General features: G+C 40.8%; 1 protein-coding gene across 2 annotated transcripts in view; it reads right to left on the bottom strand.

The window, feature by feature from the left end:
• Positions 1 to 18,699, bottom strand: part of APC6 (anaphase promoting complex 6) — a 62,254-nt gene that overhangs the window by 33,648 nt on the left and 9,907 nt on the right. For both annotated transcript variants that reach the window (XM_087674732.1, XM_087674731.1), the window contains exon 3: positions 9,895 to 9,968. In XM_087674732.1, coding sequence (XP_087530858.1) covers positions 9,895 to 9,968 — 74 coding nt within the window. The remainder of the gene's footprint in view (positions 1 to 9,894; positions 9,969 to 18,699) is intronic.

The raw sequence follows: 18,699 nt of genomic DNA, 5'->3' as shown, positions 1-18,699 counted from the left end.
GCACAAAAATATGTCACCAATCGTGACTATATCCTCTGATGGGGACAAAGATCCAACGACAAATCTCCTCGAGGAGTCATATGACTCGAAGCACCGCTGTCAATAAGCCAAGGCATCTCTATAGCCAATGAAGAAGGATCCACCATCTCATGGATGGAAAGAAACACAAACTTGTGTATAACTGTTGAAGTAGAGGATGCCTCAAATAATTTAGCTCCATCCAATGAGATTGTCCTGCAATGAGATTGTAACAGCCATGTTCTCCGGTGAGATTGACCTACCAAGGGATGCAAGCTCATCTCGCATATCCTCCATCTTGTTGATATAATCCTGCATAGAGAGGGTATCATCAACAAAAAGCATTCGCAATTTCTTCTCTATGGTGATACGATGGACAAAGGTCTTCTGACGATACAGAGAAGAGAGCTTCGTCCACACCTCCCCTATGGTCCGAAGTCTCTGCACATGCACAAGGATAGAATTTTGCAGAGTCGTAAAGAGAAAAGATTGCACTCTAGAATTGAGCTGATCCCAAAGTGTTGCTTGCTCCATTGCAGAACTACTACAAGGACCGTCTACTGAACAAGAGATTAGGATAGTAACAAACTCCCGTAAGTCAAATGTGTTAAGGATACACTCCACTTTACAAAACCAAAGGGAGTAGTTCAAACCATCAAGTTGATCTCCTAGTGAGAGTAAGCAAAACAAAAGAGAAAGACAAACACCAAGAGAAAAGAGAAAAGAGACAACAAGAAAAGAAGAGAATGAAGTCATGATCTACGTTGAATCTGAAGAAAATGCTCAACATGGTGTCAACTCACTCCTTTCTCTCTCTCTCCCTCTTGTCAAAAAACGACCAAGCAACCTGAGAGACAATAGGTTTGCAAGGAGAAACAAAGAGTGTGTGCCGCAAACACTAAGAAGAGAAGATAAACTCGGATGAACAAGATGATGAATGGAATGAAATAATGAAGTGAATCTGATACAAGGGTGCCTTAGCACAAAAGATGCCCCGAAGCAAGGAGACTGCCAAAGAAGTCTCTGAGTCTCTAACCGCAAGGATGATGACATGTTGCCTAGAGCATGGAGATTGCCATCGAAGAGGAGCCTCTAAATCCGCAACACAAGGATAATGACTGGTGATGCCTGAAGCAAGAGGACCACCATCGAAGGGTGAGGAATCTCTAAGTGTGCAAACACAAGCCTACTCCAGAGTGACACCGATGGTGAAAGAAGAGCTAGAAACTAAAAACGCTAGTGTAGGCAGCCTTTGATGCTAACGCCTGGTGGAGGAGCAAGTTGCCAACTGTGGGAAGAAGATCCTAGAAGGAACAAACGCAACTGGATGGAGCCTTCGAATTGCCAAATGCAAACGAAATGATATGGTTTCTCAACACCCCCTCTCAAGCCCAAAAAAGAGAGCAAAAAGAGAAGTGAGGTGAAGAGAAGAAGATCCAAACAATAATCCAAGAATGTCACCTAAAAGGAGAGCTATGAAGACAATCAAGAGACTGGATGAGTAAAACTTGAAACACAACCTCTGCTGAGAAGCCACTAGCTCTATTACACCATGTTGGAAGGAATACGAAGGCCTAATCATAAAGTCACTCGTGAAAATCCAAGGGTCCCAATCGAAGATAGCTCCTCTAGATATTCGATTTCAGTGGAGGTAAAATTGCCCGAAGAAGAGCCCGAAGAATAGCCAAACCTCAAAGTAAAAGAAGGTGTGTGAAGAACTTCGAGAGTAGTAAGGTCCCTCTCTGAAACTAGGAGCCAACTCTGAAGCTCAAGAAAAAGGAGATGCCCCCTCAGATGGTAAAGGAAAAGGATTCCCCTTTGTATCCCCCTCTAAGAGAGATAGGGACTCCAACTCAAGGATCACGGACTCCAAGGTGTCTAATGACAAAGGAAGTATTGCGGGTCATGCCGAAGAAGGTATCTAGAGCTCAAGAGGAGCGAAAGCCCAAGAGTGCCCAAAGGTGTCTTCTCGAACCTAAGTAGAAGAGGGTGGGATAGGAAGCAGATCACGGGGAGCCAAGAGTGGGGAACAATCATGGGCTCTCCATGGAGTAGATTGTGAAGGAGATGTGAGTTGTGGTTACCATCGGATCCAAAAATGGATGGGAACAACCTCCGCACAGTGTGGTGATCTTTGAGAGGATTGATCGTCTTGTGATGTCTTAGTGCTTACATTTGCTCGTGAGGACTTAGTGCGCATCGAATGCGTCTTATTGCCTTGAACATAGTACCTTGAGAGCCGAGACAAAACAATCTCTGTGGCCCAAAAAAGAAAGACAGTACAAGTGTGTCTTGTGGAAGACGCATATACTCTGATGTGGCAATCTGACAATGGAGACGCCATGGTACCGGAGTGGCAACCTGTAAAAGGGAGGATCAGAGGGCTAGGCGACGCAATGGAAGAAGAGTAATAATTAATAGTTGATGTTGAACCTGCAACCTATCTTTGCCTTCTTCGATGCAGAGCATCTTTGCGGCTCACTAAGCACCTTTAGCTTTCATACCATGTCAAGAAATGACTAAGCAACCAGAGGGATAGTAAGGTTTGAAGGGAGAAACGCAAAGTGTATATAGCAAATACTAAGAAGAGAAGAGACTCGAATGAACAAGATGATGAATGAATGAAATAATGAAGTGAATCTAATACAAGGGTACCATAGCACGAAAGATGCATTGGAGCAAGGAGACTACCAAAAGGCTCTAAGTCTCCAAACCCAAGGATGATGAGGTATCCCCTGGAGCAAAGAGATTGCCATCAAAGAGGAGCCTCTAACCCCGCAATGTAACAATAATGATTAGCGATGCTTGGAGCAGGGAGATTGCCATTGAAGTGTGAGGAGCCTCTAAGTTTGCAAACGCAAACCTAAAGATTGATGCCAGCTACTAGGGAGTGATACTGCTGGTGAAGGAAGAGCCAAAACCTGAAAACGCAAATGTAGGTAGCCTTTGATGGTGACACCTCATGGAGGAGTAGATTGCTAGCTATGAAGGAGATCCCAAAAGCAACAAACAAAACTAGGCAGAGCCTCTTAATTGCCAAACACAGGTGCAAAGGCTGAAAATCCGACACCAAGATGATGGAGGAAGTTGCCAAGTGATGGAGCAGCCGCCCAAACAACCAAACACAAGTTGGTGATGCCACTTGGAGGAGAGGAAGCTGACGCCAATTGTTAGGAGCCAACGCCAAGAGAAGTGCTGCCACTAGGGGTAGAGGAGAAGCACCAGCTGAGGAAGAGGGAGGTGCCACCAAAACACAACCCTAATGATGGTGGAGATTGATGCCTGATAGTAGGAGGTGAAGATGATGGAAGGAGTGAAGGGGGAGAGAGAGAGAGAAGGAGAGAAGAGACAAAGGTCTCATGAACAAAAGTGAGTGAGAATGGTGTGAAGTGGTGAAGAATGAATGGGAGGTGCCGAATATATAGGCACGAATAGTCTAAAATCTTGCCCACCACAGATGTCTTGAGCCACGCTCTGACTCTCTCGAAAGGCCCTAGAAAGCCTTTTTGGGACTAAAAATTGAAATCAAAAATGGAAATGAAAAAGGGAAACTCTACAGGATGATGTGCCTTCTCAACACCTTTGTCTTCTAATTTTCATGGTGATAATGAATCAAGTTGATTAAGTTCAAAGTATTGTCATTCTCATATTCTTCCCTATGCTTAGAAGCTACCTATACCACTATGGAATAACAATAGGCTCATCCTACTACGATCGAGACTAAGAGACCTCCCATACCCTTAATGCACCTATCAAGGAGAGGGACTTCCCCTCGCTAAGAAAGGGTACATTCTCCTCATCAAACAAAGAGGGCTCATCATTGGAGGGCCCAATACCCTCGAAAGACACCTAAGGGGATGGTAAAGGAGTAGAAATACTCCATGAAAAAGTAGAAAAAGAAGCCTTCAAGGGTAGAAGCAAAGCTATCACCAAAATGAAAAAATAGGCTTAACGATTTAATGAACAACAAACTCTAATTCCAGTACCCCTAGCCCTTGGTATGGTGACCATTGCACCAAAAGTGAATGATTTCATACCCAGGTATGCAATGGACAAGTGGACAAGCTATGTGGCATAAGGATGGGGAAAAAGAAACAAGATGCAATGTTTAGCTTCTATTCATTGAAAGTTTGCACCTTCAGTTTAATGATTATTTGAAAGTTTCGTCAATAAGCAACTCACTTAAGTTATAAAGCAAGCCACAAGCTTAAGTTTGGTCTAGTGAGGAGCTCACTTATTATTAGCCAAGTCATTAATTGGCCCTTAATCAAAACAAGGATTAGATTAAGGAGCACTTGGCTTTACTATTTGGGGTCTCTTTCTCTATCATTTTAAATCAACCTAAGTTCAAGACAGCCATTCTTCTCTTTTTTGCGTGCAATTTTCAGCTATGAAATATGAGTTGAAAGCGTGTATGAAGTTGGGACAGCAGCCAATCTTCTCTTCTCGGCATGGAGAATCCATTGGGCAGCTTTGTAACTCCATTTGCAATAAGGTATGCTGCTGGTTTTTACCTAATTCTTAGCAAACTATGGGCTGAGATTCTCTTTTCTTCTATTAGATCCCAAAGCTAGTGCACTTCTTGGAGAACTTTGTCATGAAAAATGTGATTTCTCACAGTTTCATTGCAAAAAATCCCTCTATGTGTGAGAGGAACAATGTGGGATTACATGGACCTACACATGACAATTGTCTTGGCGAATGCTCGTGTTTGTGTGCATTTTTAAATGAAAAAGGAGTACCAAAAGGGGAGCCAACCTTTGGGGTCTAATGTGTGTCATCTACCGGGCAAGAGCATTGTTTATTTCCTAATTTATTTCATGTGTGTGCAAGTTATTTTATAATTACTACCCTTTAGATTGTTTTAGAAGACCAATTTCACAAGCTAAAGGGGAGAAGAAGGAGATGGAGAGGGAGAAATATAGACAAAGGAGTGCCAATGTTTAACCTAGAAGGAAGGGGAGGGGCTGGTGGTGAGGTTTCTTGTTTTCTCTGTCTTTTTCTCTCTTTTTTTTTTGTTTTGGGAGGGCACCGTTTAGGGTTGTTTCAATCGATGATGATGAACCAACTACAATAGAAACATCATCAATTGGATCATTCGAAGCCGTAGCCTTGTCAAATACCATATTCCAACTTACCTCTATCTTTCTTTTCTTGGGATCATAGAGAATGTAGCCTTTCATGGTCGTGCTATAACCAATGAAGATAAGCTTCTCTCCCTTCTCGTCAAGCTTGTTCCATTTCTTCTTATCCATATGAACCTAGGCAATGCACCCACACATGCAAAAAAGAGGAATGGAAGGCCTCTTCCTGAAGAAAACTTCATAGGAAGTCACGTCCTAAAAAGCCAAAATCAAAGATTTGTTGCAAATATATACCATTGTAGCAAGCACCTCACTCCAAAGGGAATAAGGAAGACCACAATGCTCCAACATTGAACAAGCCATCTCATGTATGTTTCTATTGACACGCTCTACAACACCATTCTCAAATGGTGTGTTTGAATGAGAATACTCCATTCGAATACCCAGCTAAACTGTCAAATACCTAGGAGCAAAACTTGTCAGAAGTGGAGCAGCGGTGGAAGCATAAACATGTGCTGAAATAAACTGCTGAAACACAAGACAAAAAGAGAAAAGAAAGAACACGATACAGATGAGAACTCAGATGTATGCACGGGAAATGGAATCCATATATCTGAACACGAGACATTCGCATACAACAGTGAGTCACTGGCTGCGTGGGCACTGGCACTGGCACTGGCTCCTCTCTCCACAGAGTCTGCAGATGGTGAAGATGAAGTTACTGACTGAGGAGGAGCCACTGAGTATAAATAGGCTGAAAAAGTGGGGAGCAATAATGCTGGTCGGACAGCATTAATGCTGGCCGACTGGTGCATAAAATGCTCCACTGGCATAAAATGCCACACCAAAAAAATACCTAATAAAAAATGCCTAGCCCAGATCAAGCTCAGACTCACACATGAGCTGACAAATACTCTGCTAACAAAACTCTCCACCATGATCATCTCGTACAACTTGAACTTGGAAAGAAGTTTGTGTTTCAACAAACACCTTCCAAGCCAAAAGTTGAAGTAGGCCTAACTCTTTTACTCCAAAGAATACCGCCACACGTACCTATTGAAATCATCGACAATAAGCATTAGATATTTAGGCTTCCCAATGTAGGCAATGCCCATTGGGCTGCACAAGTCAATATGCACCAACTTAAGCATAGTAGTAGCCGAACATGAAGCAACCAATGGATGAGGTTGCCTATGTTGCTTATCCCGTAAGCAACTAGGGCATAACATGTGAATGAGAGGAAAATATGAAAGTCCCTCCACTAACTTCTTATGAGAAGCGTGTATGATGAAGTCAAACTTCAAGTGTCCATAACAGGCATGCCAAAGTAGCCCAAACCTATGAAGTCCATGCAACAAGGGTGATGAGCTTGTAAAGCCCACCCTCCTATGTACCTATCCAAAGAATAGAACCTATAGAAGAATCCTCAATGATCACAACATCCATGGTGAAGACCACTTGTGTTTCTAGCTATATCAAACCATAGACAAAAAGAAGGCTAAAACCTAAACCAAGTACATAAAGAACTTTGGCTAGAGAAGCATGTCTATCTAATAAAAGAGGAATAGTCCCCACTCGTTGTAAGTGATTGCACAAACACAAACACGACAAAGAAACGTTGTAAAGTACAAAAGAACTCGAGAATTATGCTCGAGACATGGAATCCATATACCAAGTCACAAGACATTACAAGAACTCAAATTCTGAGTCACTATTTGTGGGCATTGGCTCCCTATCTCCAACACTTGCAAGTATGGTGATGACTATAGTGAACGAGGAAGCCTGCTTGCCCATAAATAGGCCACAATCATGAACAAATCAACCAGCCCAAATAACGCCCAAAATATCAAGTCAACTAGTTAAAAAGTTAAAACCCAAAAATAGGGCAATCAATCGCATCAACTCTGGCACAAACTAATAAATGCCCACTAAAATATACATGGACTCACACATGAGATGTCTAATCTACTAGCAAAATCACCTTCAGTTTTGCAAGTTTAGTTTGAAGCTTTTGGATTCAAGCCTAACATTGAAAATGTTCGTTCAAGGGCAGCAGGCATACTCTAGATTATTACCCGATACTCAAGACAAAAGTTCTTCCACTACCTAGTCTTATAAACACACTCTACAAATCTAAACATGGATTGGTGATCTTTTATGATTTCACCCAAGTTGATGTGGGCAACTCATAGATTTGCTATTGAGACTTCAATGCTATGTGTCCTAGATACATGAGTTTTTGGTATTGTTGGTAAGGTTTATAGTCAACCGCTCTTTGAACAATGTAACATTAGAGAGTTCATTTGTTTTAAGAAAGCTTTCAAGCATGTTTTTAACTTCAAAACTTTTCAACTAATTCTTTCAAGCACGTTTGCAACTTGGAAACTTTTCAACCAATTGGCATTGTATAATAGATTTGAAATCATTGAGTCTTATAGTAGTCTTTGTATAAAGCTCTATCAAAATACTATTGACCATATTCAAAAATGATTGCATGCATGTCATGTTAGCTTTCTTTTGATCCCACAAGAATGTGATCAAGGAAATTTGCAATTTTTCAAGAGGAAGTATATTACAAACCTGAGTAACTCTAGGCTCTAGCAAACTCTTGTCAACTATTGTCCTTGTAATTCCTATTTGTATCACGTTACAACGATAATGTATATGTGTAGTAGAGTAAAGAAATTAGTAACTATATAGGATATTATGGTGGAGAATATAGTTGATAGTTTTGGTAATGATAAACTTGGAATCAAGGATTTTAGCACATATAGGATTAGTAACTATATAGGATATTATGGTGGAGAATATAGTTGATAGTTTTAGTAATGATGAACTTGAAATCAAGGATTTTGGCACATATAGAATTTATGCATAAAAACTTGAAAAGAGCATTCCAAGATAGTTCGTCTATTTGTAAACATCATGTTGCAGCATGGTGACATGACAATGATATGATAGTGATAAGGTGATGTTGAATTTGATGGCCTGGCATTTTTGCCACGAAATTGAACCAAGGAAGATCAATTTCAATTGAAATTTTGATTTTGTTTCTAGAAAACTATCTAAACTTTGTGCTTTTTATTTTTAACTAACAACGCTATTTTTGTACAAAAAATAGCTAAGTTTCCATTGTCTACCCGTTTTCTGCAAACTTAGAAACATGACAAGTTGGAGAAACATGACAAACAAGAATTTTGAACGCCCATATTATTGTCTATTTCTTCTAGCATCATTATTGCTACAAGATGCATGAAATTCCTACTAGGTGACACTTAGTAAGAGATTTAGCAAACACATTTCTAGCCAAATCTAAGTTTGCACATTTGTGTGTGCATTCAAGGATGCAATGCGAAGCTCTGAGATTTGCTCATATCTTACATAAGTGTTGAGTTGTAGGCAATAGAGGAATCCTAGAGAGATTTCTCTATTTTGGACCATTTTTCAACAAGTTGCAATTCGAGATCTGTCCACTTACAAAGGTAACAACTTCTAGGCACTCTTTTAAGCACCCTACTTAAGAGATAAGTTGGCTTGTAATGCTTGTTCTTGACAAGGTTAAGAGGGCATATCACAACTATCTAGTCTATTCGATTCTTTCTATAATAATGAACAAATATTGCAAGGGGCACCAAGGTTTGGTGGGCATTTGGTATGTGTATGTGAGAAAATTGTAGCACTATACAAGGGTGATCTAGATACATCTATGTTGTAGTTTTCTCATTTAATTCTACTTCAAGCTCATCATTCAATAGGGAGGACATTATGGTAAACTTCCTCTTACACTATAATGAAGACAAAGAGCAATGATATCTTTTCATGACACTAGTTTTGACTCATTTCAGCACCCACAACATGTTCAAATCACCTTGACCTAGGTGCCAATGCACACTCCAACCTTCTTGTATGAAAATTTGTTAAGCACCTTTCAATAGATTGTTTTTGCTAATGACTCATATGAGACTATGTATCCTTAGTTTACCATACATCAAAATGATAATGGAAAAACTAAGAATTTAAAATCATATGACCACTACGTGCAGCAAAAAAGGAAAAAGCCCAATAGTACTATTATAACTTAAGCCAATTGACCTGAGAAGGAAATAAACAAAATGTTCGATACTTAGATACACCAACCACAAATAAACCAATATCATATGGCAAAGCACCACTAATTTTAAGTACCCCTATGGCAAGAATGGAATCTAGCTCATCAAAACTTTATGAGAACCATCCACTTGATGCATAAGGTACTCTCAAGTTTTTGCCCTATGGAAGAGTTATTCACCCAAGCAAGGATGCAAACCCCAAGAGACTCGCCCAGCAAAAAGCCGCCGACTTGGCAGCCTCCTTACTTGTAGATAGTTGCCCGCCAAGCTTTATCCATTTCTTGGCGAGCCTTTGAGAAATGGCAAAGCCCCAAGAAGCCCACCAAGAAATGGATGAAGCCCAATGGACAACTATCTAGAAGTAAGGAGGCATCGAATCAGCAGCTTTTTGCCAAGTAAGTCTCTTGGGGTTCGCATCCTTGCTTGGTCAAAGAACACTTCTATGGGGAAAAAACCTTAAGTGTAACTTATGCATCAAGTGGATGGTTCTCATTCAGGAAATGGAAAAAACCCCATGGGCCCACCAAGAAATGGATAAAGCCTGGCGAGATTACCTACATAGGCGGTTTCAACTGATTAACATAAATATTAATGTTATTAATGTAAAACTTTAACCAAACACAAGAAAACTGGAAAAAAGCAGCATCCATCTTTTACAACTCGTAGAGGTGTGAAACACATACCATCGTAATGCTTGTGCACGATTTTCCAACGCCTCAAATGCCCTACCACGAAGCAAGCAGATTGCTGCGATTATCTGTCCAAGACATGGGTCATTTATGTTATGTTATGCACCTACCTTCCTCCTCCCTTTGTTTTTTAATCTCATATTGTCAAACGATCTTGTATTCTAACAGCTATATCACTTACAAGCAGTTTATCTGAAGTGAGACCTTCCAAAACTAAAATAGAGGCAACATCATGATATTCAATACAGGATACAAAATTAGCAAACAGTCATGTTCCTTTAGAAGAAGTAACAGTGCAATGTGTGGCATCAAATACTATCACAAACTCACTTTCTCAAATCTCTCTTCATTCTCAAAGTTAAAGGTGCAAGTATATGGAGCATATGCATTGCTCATAAGTCCAAACACAAACCTCTCAAGCACATTGGCATCACTCACAATCATAAGAAACTATTCTAATAATTTCCTTCATTAATTAGCAATGTAACAAAAGCTTCTATATGAGATATTGTTTTTGATATTTGTGGCTGGTAGCCCCACGCAATCAGTAAAAGTTACTCATAATCCTACGGAAAAAAGTCAAATCTTTCAAACTACCACAATATTCCCATTTACTTGTGTCACAGATATTACAGAAAAGAAAAATTATTAGTGTCACCTATCAACTCAATGTTTCACATTTTTGGCAATGAGAAGGGCGACTAAATGTATTGATCAGAGAAAATCAAGAAATAATAAAGGCTTGAGAGATTCCACAAAAGAACTAGAGCTACAACCTACATTAAGTCTATACAAAGCCTCTTAAGGTATTCACAAGACTCATGTCACCAGCAATCAAGTAAATTCTAGACACAATGGGCATGATGAACATTGCATTGGTAACCTTGGAAGACATGGGCACGGCATTGGAATTTATAATTCCAAATGTTAGATTCTGAAACTTTGAATTAAGTATGAAAGAGAGGTTTTTAATCTTTATGCGAAAGTTTTGACCACAGTTCAGGGCATGGCCACACAAATTGAAAACTTGGACCAAAGTTTGCACAGTCCATTAAATCTTTAAAGTTGTACAGCCCATCTCAAACTTTGGGAAAGCCATCAAGATTAGACTAGTCAAATTTCAGTATGGATTATGGGAGCAACTAGGAGCATTTTTAAAATAAGCACATTTTGTTTGCAGTCATGGTCATCTCTTAGTTGTAAGCCCTGCACTGAGTCAATGAGGGACATTAGGAGCTCTGTCATGGTCCAATCATTTTGGTCACATTTGATCATTTTGTCCTTTAGGCTAGTATTGCCTATTTATAGGCCTCACTTGTCATTTGGCAACATCACTTCAGACATTGGCATATGTCTGACACCTCCTCTCTCCCAACACCCTCACAGAAGCTACACTTATAGCATATGCAATGGCTGAGCCTTGTGTCAGCTTCCTTTCATCATTCAATTGAGTTTCTCATCTTCCTATTTCTTTTATTCAATGTTTCTCTTCTTGCTCGCATGCATCATCTTCCACTAGTGACTACACTGACTACACCTCTGACATGGCATTATTGCATACTTCATTGTAAGCTTGCTGCCCAATACCTCTTCCAGTCTATATCCCTATACACCAGCTATGCATTGGTTGTTGTATCCTACTAAAGCAAAGGTTCCTCAGCCATATCGTTCTTATCATGTTGTTCAAGTCATGACAATGTGCTCTTGCAATGTCACACCACTTCTCTCAGCTGGCAACAGAGACTGCAACCTTGATGACGGCTCTTGTTTGCTATATCTGACCTGCCAGCCCTCTTCTGGTCATCCAGGCACATGTCATAGGCTTTTCCAGCCTGGCATCTACTGTTTTAAACTTCATTTTGGTGCTCCCAACCTGCCAGTGCTGTGTTTTCACTCTCAAAGGAATGCTGGTGCTATGGGAACCGTGTTAGCATTCCATATATTCATGCATTCCCTCTCACTGTGAGCTCTGTCAAAGTTTGATAGAGACAGAGGAGCTCTGTCTATCTTTGCATTGCATTTCAGTGTTCCAACCTGATTACATTTTTTCCCAGCCTCATAGCATTTATTGCAGGCCTGTTCCAACTGTTCGTGGCTGCATTGCAATTTTGCAACATGGTAAGCAAGCAGCAGATTTACAGCAGCAATCAGCTGCATTTATTGCAAGTCAGACCCAGCGTCAGCACTACATGCCGGTCGGCAGCATTTTCCCCTTCTACAAGAGCAGGTTGGTCAATTTGCTGCACACACCCTATTTGTTGCTTGCTGCCATCAGGTTGTCTGTTATTATCAGATCTTGAGCACCTCCATTCTCACATGATCGCCTGCTTTTCAGCAATCTTCTGCCTCATTTTGGCCCCCTCACTGACACAGATCAGCAGTAAGCAAACCTGTATCTAGCCTCCATTTTTTATCAGTGCAGTTTTGTTCCTCCTTTCTCTGTGCTCCCTCTGTCTCTCTCTTCCCTTCCCTCTCCATGTTCATCACCTTCCACTGCACATTCTCGCATGATATCATTGCCAAACAAGAGGAATTCGGGCAGTCCCCCAGGGCCCAAAGACCAAACTTCATAGAATTGCTGTAATTACACCATATTTTCTACATTACTGCCCTATCTGGCCTTCCTGTTCTTGCAGGACATGAAAACACAAGTTCTCTTGGAGGGATTTCACCAATTCCAGCATAATGTGACCTCCCAATTGTTGGACACCAACAAAACACGAGTTTCTTGGGAGGATTTCATCATCCCTGGCCCCAAAGACCCTTCTACAGCAGGCTGCCCTCTTTTCTCAGCCTTTGTGGAGCCTCTTCACTCTATAGAGCCCCCAACATTCAAATGTAGCAGTTTTCTTGTGTTTCCTTGTGTGTTTGCAGGTATCTTGATTGAAGAATAATGGATAACCAATACGACTCGCATGATCGGATGGACCGTCAATATGATGAAAACCACGATGAATGATACAAAGACAAGGATCACGCAGACTAGTGGGATCGAAAAGATAGACATGAAGAGGATCATCGCCTAAAGATATCATAGACCGGATCCTAATTTGGACAATGATCAGGCTCCATCCCACCCACCTTCACTTCGCATGCCACAAAGAATCCACACCTTGCTATCATTCACCCTTTGTTCAGGCGCCTGTGTTACTTTCCCTTCCCAAGAGGGAAAATTTGGATGGCTCCAACTCCTCCTTGTGGTCTTTCAATGTGGAGTGCAACCCCCACACCTTCAATCTATGGGACTTACTCACTGCCCCATAATAAACCCAGTCTCACATATGCACAACTTAAATATCCCAACGTAACTGTCCTAAGAGCATTAGGTTAAAAAGTCATGCCTTTGCGAAAGCTAAAGGATACATTTTTTGCAGTCCTTGACCTTATAAGTTGAGGTGGACATCCCCTTCGACCAACTTGAAGTTCTTGCGGTTGATGAACAGCCCCTCCCATCTTCAAGCATCTAGTGCTTGTGAAAAATAAAGTATAATTTTGAATTTCCTCAACATGGATATCTTTGATGAGTCTTCTTCTTTCACTTCCTTATGGCCTCCTACAATGGCGTGTGAACAAGGGTGAGATAAGGGCTTGTGTGTAAACACAACTTAAGGGTAGGGGCTACCTAAACCTATTTAGAGGTGCCTACGTTAAGGACCACAAAGAGCTCTTCGACAAATGAGCGAGAGCATTCTAGTTGTAATTGTGAGCGACTAATAAACAAGAAACCCCTCTTGTATATTGTGCCTTATTGCATCACATTTGCATTCCATACTTGTTTTTTATATCTATAATGCATTTTGCAACATGGTATTAGATCCCAATCTCATCCTCTCACACCTTTGAGCACATTGGTATCATGATTAAGTCAAGAGTTGCATGATTAAGTGCATCTTATCCACTCTCAAGTGTATGTGGTGCATCTTTCAAGTCCTGCCATTGGAGGGGGCTTCGTGAGAGCAAAGCAAACCAAATCTATTCAAGCTATCTTTTGCTGACTTCTTCCTCTACTCAAGGCAAATCATCTTAGCATATTAGAGCTCGACTTTGGCATGCATAAAGCCTAACATTATAATTTCCCCAAAAACAAAGGCAATCTAGAGAGCAACCTCATCTTACACTTAGTTTTTCCTATCAAGGGAAAATCTCCATAAACTCTCTTAGAGGGGGCTAGAGTCCTCACAACGAGCTAGCCTCATCCTAAAGGGCTATGAAAGCAAGCAGCCAGCTATGGAGGAGAAAGAAACAAGAGAGTAGACAGTGAGCAATAGACTATGAGCTAAATGGCAATGTATTTACTTGCTAAAAACAAAAACATAAAAGAAAGTACAACTAAGGTTTAGGCCTAAGGTTGACCTAACCACACTTCCACCTACTAACTAGAGTTATGATTATTTACTCTAGTCTCTAGAGCCTAATGTCACTACTTTGATATCCTATGACAATAGGTGCACACTATATATTGAGACTTTAATAAATGTTCATGCCACACAAATTACATTAGGCACTGCCCAAAATTGGCAAATTCTAACACCCCTGCACTACCAATGGGATGAAGTACAATAAAAATGGATCACCAAAGGGTAGTAAGTTCAAGGACATTCGAAAAGCCTCAAACTTCTCGTGTGGTAATGCTCTAGTGAAAACGTCTACAATATTTCCGATGTAAAAACATACATCAAGCTGATCTCTCTTGCATAACATCATTCTTTGATATAATGATAGTGAATCTCATTGTATTTCGTGCGACTATGAAACATAGGATTTCAGCGCTCTAATTGTCAAAAAAAAAAAAATCCATGTAGGACCCTCCAATGAGATCTATAGATCAGCCAACAATCTATGCAGCCATACACATTCAATTGTTGCGATGAGAGCAACCCTATACTGAGTCTCAAAAGATGAGATAAGCACTATCGGTTGTTTCTTGCAAAGCCATGAGATCATATGAACGGCCTAGAAAGAAACAATGTCCACTAGTAGTCTACCGAGTGTTTGAGTCACCATCCCAATCTAAATTGTTGTAAGCCTGTGGTTGCAAGTTTCACCCCCCGAGAAATGGTAATATATACATTTGACTACCTTGCAAATAGCGAAAGATCCACTTAACCGCTTGCCCATGTACTGTCCATAGGCTATGCATAGACTTACTCACCTAAGATACTGCAAAATGTATGTTAGGCGTGTGTTGCAAAGACAAATAAGACAGCCAACAACTTGGCTGTGAATTCCGACATCAGATATCTCACTGCCATCATGCATGGACAGCTTTGGCCCTAGCTCCATAGGAGTGCTCATGGACAACTTCGGCCCTAGCACCTTCGAAGTACTCATAGATTTACAGTCTTGCATGTTGAACATATGCAAAAGCTTGTCCATATATTGTGACTGTGACAAGATGATACCATGTTGATTTTGGGTGAATCGAATTCCCAAAGAATAATGTAAGCAGACCCTATCTAACATAGCAAAAGCATATTTCAAATCAGCCTTAAAATCTACAATTTTATCCTCTCTAGGTCCAATGAGCAACATATTACCCACATAAAGAATGATAACTAGCAAGTCCTCCCCTTCATTCTTACCATAGCGAGTAGGAGCAGTTGGACTGTCTTTTAACCCAATGATGGCTAAGTAAGCACTAATTTTTGAATACTATGCACAAGGAGCCTGTTTCAATCCATAAAGAACCTTATGCAACTTGCAAACTAAGTGCTCTTTTCCTTTCACCACAAACCCTAGTGGTTATGTCACATAAACATCCTTGTGGTCACCATTCAAGAATGTTATCTTTATGTCCAACTCATACACTTTCCAACCATGATGCCCAACCGTAGCAATAATACAACTTATTGTACTCATGCGAGACATGAGCAAATGTCTCCTCATAATCAATGCCTTTCTTCTGGGTATAGTCTTTGCCTACCAAACGTGCTTTATACCTATCAATGGTGCCATCAGCCTTGTGCTTAAGTTTAAAACCTGATTTAGTGCCAATAGCTTTCTTACCAAGCGGGAACTCAACAAGATCCAATACCATTATTGGCAATAGAGTCCAACTCTTCTTGCATAGCTAGCGACCAATGTACATCTTGTTGGGATTTGTTGTTGTCAAACATATTCACAAAAGTTGTCTCCAACGTTTCAAAATATGTCAAAGTATGACACTCTCTTGCTCATACTCTCTACCTTGATCCTAGAAACACGAGTTTGGGATCAATATTTCACCTTTGCAAAGTGTGTTTGTTGTATTAAACATCATACATATATTTAGCATTCATTATCTTCTTCAATGTTCATTATCTCTAAGTTACCCTAACCCTAACTATGTTCTCTTTGTCGTACAATTGTGTTTGTTATGTTTGGACAAGTATTTCTCTACAAAAAGTTCTATAAAAACAAACCAAGGATTGTGCCATTTTTCATCCCATCACTCCACACTTCAATGCTTGATTTCCAACCGCCACACGTGCTCTTATTGCTGGTGCTTTCATCATCCCAATATAGTAAACCTAGTGGCTGTCCAAATGCAGCTTTGTGTTGTCCATGCAAGTCTACATCAACATGATGTTGCTCTTGCACCACTAAACACAAGATGTCAACCTCAATCAACAAGCTCTAGAACTTGCACTTGCTTCCATACAGTTTTCCTTCTTCATTTTCATTTTCGTTTTCAGTTTCCAGCCCCAAAAAAGCTTTCTAGGGCCTTCTAAGAGAGTCAAAGCACTGCTTGAAAGACTTTAGTGGGTGAGACTCGAGATAGGTGGTATATACGGCACATTCCCCATTTTCAAAGTCTCACCACCCTCACTTCTTTTGAGACTTTTGTCTCTCCTCTCTCCTTCCATCATCTTCTTCAAGCACCCTATCTACTCTACATCAAGTTTGCATTTGGAGTCCATTCCCAGCCTAGCATCAACTTTGTAAGCAATCATGTTTGTCATGCCTTATCATCTCCTGCCTGTGAGTCTTAGTCTAAGTCAAACAAGGACTTTAGGGGCTCTGACCTGTCTGTCACTTATTTTGACAAGGGAGGTAGCTCATTCTAGAGCACTCAATTTATTGCATTTCAGTGAATTTCTCCTCCAATCAAGATTTTATGTGCATTTCCCACACAATTTATGCATTCTTCAACCTCCCTCACCTATCGGACATTATCCACCCTTTTTGGGATTTTTCTGAGCATTTATGGCATTTTTACCAGCATTACATCCTGGTCAGCCATATTTTTGGCCCCAAGTTTCAAGTCAACCAGTTTTTGGGACATTTTGCTATTTATAGCCATTTTCCGCTTGGCAGTCACATATATGATCATCTTCCCTCCTTCCTTGACAAGTGCACTCTCCGACTATGTCATCTTCCTCCGTCTCCGAGGCTACCGTCATCATCAACCTAATCTCTTGCCCTCACTAATGTTGTGGGCTACGTGCAAGGACCAATCAATCCTTATGTATTCAACATTTGTTCCTTGTTCACTACAAGTTTCTTTTCTTCTTTTCCTGCAAATTGTCTCTCTCTCTCTCTTCGTCTGTGTTCAAGTTCCTTCTTCCGTTGCACACTCACATGGTATCAGAGCATGGTATCATTGCTTAAGAGAGACACAAAGCTGACTTCTTGTAGATGAGACCACCTTAGACTGCCAGGCGGCCTTGCCACATTAGCGTTTTGTTGAAGATGCAACTTTCTACTTGGAGGCATCTACTATTTCTTGTGCAGGGTACCCGTTTTGTTGCTCACTTCCTCTCCTGCTAGAGGCAACAAGCTCCCTCGGTCAAGCAACAATCTTCTATTGCAAATGTGGTGTTCATTGGTCAGGTGACAACTCTCGTCAGCAAATGGACATAGTCCTTGTGCATGCAACTATCTCCCCCACGCGAACCCTCTACATCAACTTTCTTGTGATCCTATAGCTATTTCCTCCTATTTTAGGGATGTCTATTGCCAAAACGCAAATTTCTTGTGGGTGTCTTGCAGGATATCGAAGAAGTCTTATACCACTTCTTTGCTGACTCAAAGAATGAGGTCTTTGTTCCTTCCTCTAAGAGACAGAGAGATTTTCATACTAGTTCACGCAACGACCAGAGGTCATCTAGCTCGTTTGTATGAGATCCCTCTCCTCCTTGTTCTCTCCATGTTTCACAAAAGGCCCGTTCTACTAGCCTTCATATGGCATTCATGGCAACCTCGATACAGGTGCCTGTACTCCCTTGCTTACCCAAAGGAGACCGGCTTGGTTCCAACTACTCGCTTTGGTCGTGTAAGGTGGAGTGTATCCTTGGTACCTTCAATATATTTGGGAATTTGTTACCCGCCGCCTATTTCCCATCCAGTGAAGCATCCCACCGTTGGATCATCGATGGATCGTGTGGCCTTATGGGATTGGCTTAACTCTAGAGCCCGATCTTTCTTCTTTATGAGCTTACAAGATTCTGTCCTAGTGCATGTATGCAAGTTGCAAAAAGTGGCAAAAGTGTGGACAAAGCTTGCTTCTTTGTATCATCCAAAGACATTTTCCCACCGGATTACTCTCAAGAAGAAATTATGGATGCTCGTTGTTGATGATTCTCCTTCCATGAAGGATCATATCAACAAGTTGCAGGACATGAGGGATGAGCTTGCAAGCCTTGGTAGGATAATCTCTTTAGAGGATATGATCATGATTCTTTTGACTCAGTTGTCATCTCCCCCATTTGATGTCTTCTACACCAACCTTCTTACATTAAGAACCTGTGAGAAGCTCCTATGGGAGAATCTTTCCCCACTTGTTTTGGAGCATGACAAGCACACCAAAGAGGTAGCAAA

The sequence above is a fragment of the Lygodium microphyllum genome, chromosome 3, assembly GCF_053477565.2.
Source record: "Lygodium microphyllum isolate KBCC chromosome 3, Lygodium_microphyllum_v1.1.10, whole genome shotgun sequence".
In the NCBI taxonomy this organism is placed as follows: domain Eukaryota; kingdom Viridiplantae; phylum Streptophyta; class Polypodiopsida; order Schizaeales; family Lygodiaceae; genus Lygodium; species Lygodium microphyllum.
The sequence above is the reverse complement of the archived record's forward strand: the minus strand, read 5'-3'. Positions and strand labels throughout refer to the sequence as shown.